The sequence below is a fragment of the Cutaneotrichosporon oleaginosum genome (assembly GCF_008065305.1).
Source record: "Cutaneotrichosporon oleaginosum strain ATCC 20508 chromosome Unknown ATCC20508_contig03, whole genome shotgun sequence".
Classification (NCBI taxonomy): domain Eukaryota; kingdom Fungi; phylum Basidiomycota; class Tremellomycetes; order Trichosporonales; family Trichosporonaceae; genus Cutaneotrichosporon; species Cutaneotrichosporon oleaginosum.
Genome location: NW_027072172.1, coordinates 1,702,044 through 1,712,685, shown reverse-complemented (window position 1 = coordinate 1,712,685; position 10,642 = coordinate 1,702,044). Strand labels below are relative to the sequence as shown.

The window sequence follows — 10,642 nt, the reverse complement described above, 5'->3', positions numbered from 1 at the left end:
TGCCCTGAAAACATCGTAGATCCCGATTGAGCGTGAGGGAGTTTCACTGCGAAGAACTGCGCCGAAAGATTGTGACTGGAGGAGCAAGAGGGTAATGGGAGCGTGAGTACATGACATGGCGAGTGCGAAAGGATGAGTGCGACCGAGTCGCAGAGTGACTGATGATGGGTACGCACAGTGTATGGGCATAAAGTGCCAGTGCGTGAGCCCCGACGAGGGACGTTTGCCATCGATCGACATCATGGCCAACAGCAACGCCGGAGATAGTTTATGCCGGTCCTGCGCGCGCGAAGTCGACATCCAGCCTCTTGCCGGCGCGTCAGTAAATGTTTAGCATCAAGGACGGAAAGGGTCCCTTCGCCCAGCTCGCATGTCTCACTCTCTATCAGCTAGCTATAATAGCAACAGTAAAAGGAAGGTTGATGCCCTCGAAACCATTGAATCGCTCTGCACCTACGATCCGCGGGGAGCGAAATCAATCAGAGCTGAACGAGGTCTAATTCAAAGCCACCTTGATATGACTTTTCAGGCTGCAGAAGGCTGCACGCTAGCGATCTCACACAATAAAAAACGCGGATGGCTCGAGAACAAATGACGAATGAGTCGAATGACGGATGGAATCATCGTGCATACTAGCCGACAGAGACCATTGAGAATGCCGCGGAAGACGCGGTTAGGAAGGGAGTTAGACGGGCCACAATCAGCCTTTGTTCTCACTCTGCGGTGATGGGGAGTGGTTGTTCTCACTCTGCGGTTTTGGGGAGTGCAATGACGCGGCTTCTCAACAAGTGCTGGAAGAACGTCGCTGAGGGCATGGGTGGGAATGACACCTATGCGGCCAACCTATCATAGAATTTCGGCGGAGTGATTGTGCTCACGAACGCCGAGGTGAAGTGTCCAAATGCAACGGTACTGGCGAAGCCAAACCGCATCTTCAGCAGCCGAGTAAGTATCAATGTCCACATCGCAAGAGTTCCCCCAGCGCAGATGCCCTTGCTTAACATGAATCAGCATGTCCAACAGTCCATCGTCGTCTCGCCCTGCTGCCACTTGGGGGTTGCGAAGAATCGCACCGCATGTCTGAATTCCCTTGACCGCCACGTCTGGGGCCGCAAACGATCCTCTGTATACCTTCTACAACCACCAGTGTCGACGAGGCGACATGGCTTAGGCCTCTCGCTTGCCTCCCGAGGTACAGAAGAGCACATTAGTGGCACCAACCCCAACTCAGGCGATCACTCTTCCCGTCCAACCCAGGCTTTCTCCACACTCACAACAGGTCGGGTCTGGTTCTCGCGTACCCATTCAAGTGCCATCCCCATGCACTCACCTAGTAACACCGTGCGCTGGCGTCGTTGCAAACTTAGACAGATATATCGGGCGTGACAGTCAGGAGCACAACGGCGGGCATGCCGTCATGGCAGACGTCGCACGGCTCAGGAATGCAAATCTTATTTGAATAACAGCAACGCTGCATTGTGAGCTGGACACGAAGATACAGAGGTGGGCGAGCCGAGCAGTGATGGGTGGAGTTTTTTTTTTTAGCCGCCATGAATGTGGCATGGCCACGCCCATCGTGCTCGAAAAATTACCCGAATTGGCAAATAGTGATCGGCGGAGACGCGACTCGCTGCTCGGCGACTGACTCTTCTCCTCCCGACAACCTGGTGTCCTGTCTCCCCTCGTTTGTGGGTGTTCCTTCACGCTCCTCTACGAATCACGGAGGGCCCGGACATGCATTCAACGCCGAGGAGTGCGACAGCTGTCGCGTTTCAGGCCGACGCTATTGTTCTTCGGTGTCCGAAAGGGGAGATCTCGGAAGCAGAAGTCAAGGGTCCACGAGTCTGGGAGCAGGCACGTCCATCTGTCCCTGGCGACAACGCCGCTCGGAGCCGGCTCACCATGTGTCGGGACCGAGAGCACTCTCGGCGCACACCAAGTCTGCTCTCGTCGACTTCTGGAGACTATAGCACACGCATGCGTTCCAGCAACGCTAATGGTTGACCCCACGCACTATCCCGTCGACAGCGGGTAGCCCGGGGGAGACGGGGGAAGGGGGAGTGCCTGTGGAGTAAGGCCGACGCTGCGTACTCTCAGGCTTGAGCGGGGTTTGCGTCCACCCGCGTCGACGCCATGTGCTCAAGGTTATTCTGCATAGGCCTACTGGTGGGCATTTGGAGGCAGGCGAGCTTTTCACTGAAGGAGGTCCCGCCTCTGATGATTTAGCCAAGTCGTATAGAGTTGTACTGCGCGGCGGTGGGCATGTGGTCGCGTCGACATCCGCCCCATCAATGGTCCAGCTTGTGTTCCTGTTCCAGAAACGAGAAACTGATCTCGTCTCCAGACGCATCGAATCACATTGCTTCTCCTAAATCAGGCCTCCACTGCTGCTAGTTTCATCTCCGGCGGTTATGCTGTACTTCTAAGAGAGTGCTTGTCTCATTGTGTTACATCCTCGCCCTCCCCACAAAGATTTTTCAAGGGGTACCTCGCATACAATAGTGGATTTGTCAGTGAATTTCACTTGCCCGAGTGGTGGGGGGACTGTCGCGTTGGGGGGTGGCAGTCACGGTCGGACTAAATATGCAGGCGTGACCTATGTAATCCGGCGATCATTGGGCTTTGCAGGCGATCGCGGCGATCATGGCAGGCAAGAAGGCGGTGGCGTACAATGTGGCAGCGGTGCAAATGGAGGATTGTGAAGGGATGCCAGCTTAGCCTCCAAAGCTTGATTTGAATTGCTCCCTGCAGCCCACCCTACCCCGCCTCTCTCCCATACCGGTCAAACTACTGTGACATACATTGCACGGGGATTGTAGTACCGTTAATCGAAATTATGCCCGTTGACGCCTGCCAGGCGGTTATGGAACGATGCGAGTATCAATTGTAAGGGGGTGGGAAATGGCGCCGTAAACAAAGGGTATCGGAGCGCTTCCTTTCGGTCGCCAGGTTGCGACGCTGGGGAGCGCGGCCCGGCATCGAGCCGAGCGTGGTCGTGAAGCAGCAATACGATGAGAGAAAATGCAGATCAAGGCTGGGTCAAGCATTGTCCGCGAGTCAAGACAGGCGATGGTGAACAGCTCAGTCCAATCTTCTAGGGTCCCGCGCTTCACTCCCTCCTTGGTATTGCCTTTGACGTCAGCCCGGCAAACTCGAGCGGCGTGGGACGTACTCTGTGCTCACCTCCAGCCCCAGTCCGGATTCAACAGGGGGTGGCAGAGGAATGGGAGGGAGGTGAAGTCGGGCTCGCAGCTCGTTGATGGTGTGTCGCGAGATATCAAGTTCGGCTTGCAGTTGTTTGATAAGGGCCTCGTTCTCTTTCTTGGCCGCCTCAAGAGTAGAAACGTAGTCTGAACCGTGTCAGGACAAGAGAGAACAAATTATGGAGAGCCACCGTGACTAGCCAGGAGATAACGGCGAGAACTGTGGGCACTCACCTTTACGCTTGGCTCGGAACCTCCTCGCTCCTATACGGTTGCGAACCTGTTTCTTATCCCGAGGGTTGAGAGCTTTGTACTGCTCCTGCGGCATACCCCATGGCTGGGTCTCATCTCCGTCCTTGCCATCGTTTGTGGCGGTCGTAGTGGCGGACAAAGCTCCACTTCCCTCCCAACTAGATCCGGCTGAATTGGTTCGCCGCTTCTTGTTGAGGGGGTTCTCCATCTTAGCATGCGCCTGGTGCATTCCCGGGGGGAAAGAGGTAGACGAGCTAGTGCCGGCATACGTTAAGTGGTTGGAGGGCGAAAGCGGCGAGAGTGTGGTCATCCCTGGTGAAGCGGCAGGGTATCCTCCCGGGATACGAGGAGAATATCCATGTTGCTGCGCCGGGCGTGCTGTAGGCGGCAAAGACGACATTGTGGCTCCTGAAGGTTGCACAGGATAGTGGTAACCACCCATGGGCTGAGAGGCGGGAACGTGACTAGAGTAGCTCATGGGTGTCATGTGCATGGGGGCACCGCCAGGCCCCTGGCCAGTCGACGATCCAGCGGCGCTGCCAGGGAGCCCTACTCCGGACGGTGACGATCCATGGTATCCGGAGCCGTACCCGCTCGACACTGGTGGCAGATTGTGCGGGGACGATTGGCTAGGGGGTAGAGGTGGCAGAAATGTCCCCTGATTGATTGATCGCCTATGGTCCTCACGGCCCTGGTGGGGCGGCACTGCATGCTGGCGGTCCCCGCCGTAGTAGCTGCTGCTATAGAGCCCCTGCACTTGTCAGTTGAACGTATAACAATGGTTGTGAGCGTGATGTCGCAGTCATCAGCAGTGCTGGCGATGACTATGCCGGCATTGACGGCAGTATCCAGCCCCGCGGGGGTGGCTCGCGTCGGCGTCATTGATCACCGTTGTACTCACCCAGTTCGTCGGCTCCATCGGATGGGTGGCGATCTGTGCAGACACGATGGGCAATTCGACGCCTTGAGCGCCGTGGCGTGGTGCAGGGACAGCGAGGTTTATAGAGTGGGGGGGGGGGGAGATGTGGTGTAAGTGAAATGGCCGAAGCCTTAGAAAAAAGGTGCAGATGCGGGGCACGGAACCACGGATCTACCGTCGTTCACCGGTTGCGCGTCTGTGCGGTTAGCAACAATCACCGAGTGGGTAGAGATAACCAGTGGCGGCAGTTCCCGAAGCCTGCTGTGTACGTGCACGTTGCAGGAGCAGTTGGATCCTCTACCGGGCGCGTGGCGCAACGTTGGATGCAGCCACCTTCGGTGCCTCGGTATGGCGTTCCCAAGCCACCGTCTCATTCTCCTCTCCTGTCTCCAAGCACACTGCCGCCCCGATCTGCCACCAACGCGCACTGCTCCCGGAGGTGCGACGAAACCAGAGATGTTGGCGACGCGCAAGTAAAATTGAGCGGTCACTCACCAAACAATGTCGTACACACGCGACACCAGCCGTGAAAGAAGTGGATGGGGGATCAAGCAGTGCCCCAAGTTCTTGCGGTCGGTCCGTTATAGCGAGGATATGCGAGCAGCCCGAATGGCCTGTTGGCGCGCTGGGGCAAAAAGTAATGACGACAATGACGCGAACAGTGCCGCGCGCAGATGGTGCCGAAAGAGGGCGCAGTGGGGCGATGTCAATGTGCGAGATCGCTTGAGCGCTTGACCGCGTGTGTAGTGTGTGTGTAGGTGGAGATTTGTGGGGGAGAGATGCGCAGTGCAGCGCGGACGGCGAGGGCGGCTGTGTGTGTGTGTTGCCACGAAGAGTGAGGGAAAGTGGAGGAGAGGGTGGGGAGGTTAACCTGCTAACCGCTGTACACCCAGGCGCTTGTGGCGAGCTCTGGTTAAGGGGTGCCAACTAGAGTGAGTTAAGGAAGGAGGAGGAAGTGTGACCGTCGCTGGCGCAAGCAGGCCGGTGTGATGGTCTGATGTAGAGGGTGGATTGGGAAGGTAGAACGAAGGTTGAGAGCAGTATGGTAGCGTGTTGTTGGTTAAAGAGGGTTGGGGACCCGATCGCTGTCGCAGGGAGGGTGTTTGTAAGAGTCGAGGATGTCCAGATCCGACTCTGGATCAAAGTATATGTTGCGAGCTTTTCTGCTGGCACAGAACGTCTGCGGTCTTGGGAGGTACTGACGCGGAGAGATGGACCATCAGGCCCGTTACCGCCGGGCTTTTGTTTTGACCCTCCAACGCTCAGTTGATACCACAGCACGGCGCGACAGTGGGTTCTCGTGGCTCCTTTGGGTGGATAATGGCTGTTGGGAGGAGAACGGCCCGTGAGCCGAACCGAATGAGGCTTGTGGGTCTTGTCAATATTCAGACACGGACAGGACGGCGTTGGGCATGTCGTCGTCGTCGCGGTCGTTTAGCGACGGCCAGGGACAAGCAGGTGAGCAGAGGGCTAGGTGGGGTGAGTGGGGGTGGCGGGGGTGCAAGGGTCAGTGGACCAGGTAATCGACCAGCAAGCATGTAGGCAGCAGGGTTCATGCTCAAGAGGGGAGGCCAGCGGAGGGCCAGAAGACGCTGATGGAGGACAGCATTGGTCCCTCGGACGCGCGCGTCACGGGAAAGACGACCTGGACAAGGTACGGAGTAGGAAAAGGATCAAGAGTAGTGGGCTCAAGGAGTTTGAAGAGGAGCGCGCAAGCCGAAGCGCAAGCGGATGCGGAGCCGCAGAGCTGCAGAGCTGCAGAGCGACCCCGCTTCTCCTCCTGCACTCGTCTTGCGTTCGGCCTGCTTGCTCCCCTTGCTCCCTCTCCCCCGCATCACAGGGTCCAGCGACATGCCTGTCGAGCACGGGAACTTTACCAGGAACAAGGGGTGGGACGAGTGCGGGATCTACCCAATCCAAGACTCTTCAGGGATCAAGCATTACTCTCTCGCTGTGACCAACGACACATGAGCAGAGGCACACCATTGAGGCCCGAGACTTACGGACGGAAAGGAGGAGCGCGGGGAGAAGGAGGACGGAGCATGTGGTGAACAGGGGCAGACCGAGGAGCTGCAATGAATGGGAGTGTGCTGCACCGATGTTGAGGCTCTTCGCCCCTCCTTCTGACTCTTCCCGCGTTGCTTCTAGGTGCCCCTCTAGCAACGTCCAAGGTGAGGCCAATAGCATTCGCGTCGAGGGTGATTGCATATGATTAATGCAGCCGTGACAGCTATAGATTGGCAAGTGACCTGTGCGATGGACTCTACCGGGACCGCCACATCGACTTGCGAGATCTAAGCAGCTCGCATCTCACCGAGTGTGCCCATCACAAGACATGCATTACGGGAGCGTGTGTTTCAGCTCCACCAACACATGGCATTCCAGCGGCATCCGGAGAGATAAGAACGGACGACGTGATGAGGCGATGCACACCGTAATGGCTTGCACCTATCTCTAGCGTTACATTTATTTACCCTTCACAGTCCAGACATTCGATAGTCGTACACTCGCTGGGCGAGCTGGCTTTTGCTTTGGCGTCATAAGTCCCCCACGGTCCGAGGAGCCGGAAGTTCATGGAGGCCTGGACGTCCACCATCAATACGGCCCGCAGCGTTCGGACGAGTCTGGACGAGTCTAGGGCCACTATCCACAAGCTAACTACTTGCTTTCACGAATTGTGGCCATCGAGCTTTCTGGGTGTTCGTTTGGACATTCACCTCCCATGATTGGGAGTGGCGCCTGGCCGTCCGTATCCTGTAATATGTCTGTCTAGTGACACTGCTCACGTGCATGGCAATGTGCACGCCACCCCGTTTGAGGGGCACACCCTCGACAGAGGACACAAGTCTAGTGGAGCTGCTCTGGTACTCTAGCTCGAAACCAGGTGGCATGAATTAAAGGCAAATCATAGATGGCGTCTACAAGCACACAAGATCAGGAGAAAGGTGTTGAGTCAGGGTTTGGTCACGAGCGCTGATGTCTCGGTGTGAGAGAAGTCGAAGATGTTTGCCTTGCCGAGCCTAACAACCCTTCGATAACGTAACCCTCCCTGGCTGGAAGGGATGAATAGGATTGCTGAACGTGTGTGGGCAGAGGTCAAGCGGGCAGATAGGACAAGTTGCAGGGAGACGGGAGCGACGTTGAGACAGGTGGCGTTGGGTTGCCACCTTCAGCTGCGCTAATCCCCGCAGAGTTAGTAACGGCAATCCGGGTGGCACCCTATTCCTGAGTTGATCTGCATCCAGGGATTCTGCCACTGCGACTGAATTCTTGCGACACTAGGGACAGAAAAGACGCCCTTCTTGCCCAGTTCGACGTTGCTCACGTCACTGGCTTCTGGCCACAGAGCTTGTCGGCGGAATGCCATCTGTATGCAGACAATTCAGCAATACGCTAGAAGACAAATCTGTCTCACATACCATCCCAGGTGCGCGACGACGGGGTCGTCCTTAGACGCTGGTGACGGTAACAGACCCACCATCCCGTCCGCTGTAGCCCGCCCTGCGTGTGCTTGGAAATGGAGGCAGAGGGAGGACTCTTCTTCGCCATGCAGTGGCACGCCGAGGCCGTCAAGGTTCAGCATGCTCAACAGGGACGGGGGTTTTGTTTGCTTCGTTTTCTCGCCGAGCAGGGGACCAGGGCACCCAGAGGGCCGGCAACGACATGGTCTTTTGTTCTCGCAAACAAGGTTCATCCCAGGCCCTATGTGATATGCTGGCACGCATCAGAGCACGAGCAATTGCGGCCGGCCGTGCGGGAGGAGTACCTGGGCCTGAGCAACAGCCCTCCCGTTTCCGCACACCCGCCTGCGGGCAATCTTGAAGTAGGCTCGTGGGGGCAGCAACCTTCGAGAACGGCTCCAGGAGCATCAGTGACATGCTCCGTTTGGTCCACGGCTACTTGCCCCTCGACCAGGTCCTCATGCCAGACGTGACACGAGGTTCCAGTCCTGTGGGTGCCACCAGCCAAGCACTTAAGATGGGGTCTATCGTGACAAGCGGCTCCACACGCGGGGAAATCATGCATGATCGGATTGGGCACTGAATGCCCGTCGTGCGCGGAGAGGGACTGACCGTTCTAGTCCTCGGTTCCGGCCTCTCGGCTAGCTGCCAATCCAGCCGAATGCAAGTCTACGGGTCCGACTACCGCCATGCCAAGGCTCTCGACCCGCGAATTGTGTAGCATGGCGCGAGACTGGGCTCGACGAGGAGCCAAACCGGCTCCGAACCACATGGACACGCGTTACAACTGCTCCAGAAGTGGTGGCGCTGCAAGTCCGATAGTTGGATCGCCGTGGATAGTCCCTGACATACCCTGAGTGACCGTCAGCTGATCGCCATCTCTCGGGCTGGGCTCAACCGCCACAGCGACCCTCCAAGCGCAATGTCACCTGGCCCAGAAACGGCGACCACACCTCTCGGATTCAATTCTATCATCGACAGGTGTGACGTCCAATTTTCCGGGCGACAGGGCCGCTGTGGCGCATCGTTGCTTGGCCAACAGATGACGCCTCTGAGTGCCGCTACTTGGTGTAGTGGATGACCGAACCTTGCCTGCATTTGTTGAATGGCTTGGGTGAACAAGCTTTGCGGAGGGCCCTTTCCGCAGACAGGAAGCCTGATTCCGCCGTATATCAGCGTCTGAGGCCTGCAGCGCCGAGGCAGAAGCACGGCGTGTTTGGCTTGCTGGGCCTCAATTCGGGGTGGATGACGACGAGGGCGGCGCACGTCCGCCGCGCCACGCTCGCCACTCATTTGCTTTCATCACGCTCTCCGCACGCCACTCCCCTTGTGGCTGAATTGCATGATTTTCAAGTCCGACACCTGTCCTCCAACTCGCCTATCACCACATCTTCTCACAGCAATTCCGATCGCAGCACCTGCGCTCGGCGACTATGACGAATGCGGCTTTGTGGGGCTCCCCCCCTGCTCGTCGTCAAGGCTGCGTGACAGATGTGTGGTAGTGTGTGCCTGGCAAAATGAAATATAACGTCGTTTACGTTTGACACCAGAACACACCCAAGATGCACGCGTGATGACCAACATCTCACACCGGCGACTCCCAGCACTGAGGTGCAGCCCTCTTTGCATTGCCTCTCGAACATCCCTTCCTCCTAATCCGTTTGGTAGCCGTCTACTGTGTGGTACTTGCTGAGCTGACCAGGGTACTTGTAGCTTCAATTACGCTTCAGATGCTGTGGAGATAAGTGGAGGGTGCAGTGTCTTCAGTAAGTCCCCCACTCTAGGGCTAGCCATCCCCGATGCCGCTTTGACATGTCGGGACCTGAGTGCACACAACTATCGGCTGCGGCGCCTCTGTGCGCGCACTCTCGGACCAGATATCCGCACACCGAAGGTGGACCTTCGGGCAACTGTCGCCCCAGGCCCCAGGCCGCCCGGCAGCGGCACGTACGGCGAGCCCATTGTTCTCTCAGGGCGACCAGGATCTACTTGCACGAACAAAAGACTGTTGGGCGTGCCTGTTCCCCGTGCCGTCCCCATCCAGGATGTTGTCGCAGAGTGCCACTCGGTGGGCGATCTGCAGATCTCGTTCTCCTGAGGAAGCTGCACTGATCGACACGGATGATCGGCGCACATGCGCAGGTGAATGATCGTCGCGTTGAGTGCGACTCACCTGGGTGTCACCCGGCAAGAGTTGAACAGTTGAGCCTGACTACCGGTCCCATCACTGTCATCATTGGTCACTCCACCAACCCCACAATTCATGAGCCCCTTAGCCCCAGCACGACGTTAACCCCATCGCGAAGCCTTGCTAGACAAGAGGGCGCTCCCGACCCGCAGTGGGGCGGGCGCACCGCACAGGATAAGACGGGCCTTGCCTTTCATACCAGCAGGAGCGTCGGTGACGCCCGTCCCGACGACGCTTGTCGCTAATCGTGTAGACGTTACTGCTCACGAGTGTAAGCGCCGTCCTATCATTCCTGCCGCTGGGGAGAGTCACGCCCACCTGCACCACATGGTTCACGCAACGGGCGACAAGCCGCCTCCCGTAACCCGTATCAGCTCATCGGAAGATGCGGCGGCGCCACGGCACGCGCGCTCCCGAAGACAGGAATTTCGCCTGCAGATCTCCCGCAACGGCCGACCCGCTCCCGATAGCGATGGCCGATCTCCCGATACCGTTTCAGCTATGCATGCGAAACTGGAGCAACTCTGACACAGAATCTCGCTCGCGTGCACGCGTCGCGGTCATTTCCATTGTGTGTCGGTAATTCAACAGCTATCCCCTCGATGCCTACACCTGACTG

General features: G+C 57.6%; 2 protein-coding genes across 2 annotated transcripts; one reads left to right on the top strand and one right to left on the bottom strand.

Annotated features, from left to right (window-relative positions):
- Nucleotides 1-3,138: 3,138 nt before the first annotated feature.
- COLE_03887 (uncharacterized protein) lies at nucleotides 3,139-3,855 on the bottom strand (the record flags this gene model as incomplete). The annotated part of the gene is made up of 2 exons (XM_018425632.1): nucleotides 3,139-3,350; nucleotides 3,438-3,855. The coding sequence occupies 2 exons, from the start codon at nucleotides 3,853-3,855 to the stop codon at nucleotides 3,139-3,141; spliced, it is 630 nt and encodes a 209-aa protein (XP_018275285.1).
- Nucleotides 3,856-10,350: 6,495 nt separating this feature from the next.
- Nucleotides 10,351-10,551, top strand: COLE_03886 (uncharacterized protein; the record flags this gene model as incomplete). Its single annotated transcript, XM_018424539.2, has 1 exon — nucleotides 10,351-10,551. One exon carries the CDS (start codon nucleotides 10,351-10,353, stop codon nucleotides 10,549-10,551), a length of 201 nt encoding a protein of 66 aa, XP_018275284.1.
- Between the last annotated feature and the right edge of the window lie 91 nt (nucleotides 10,552-10,642).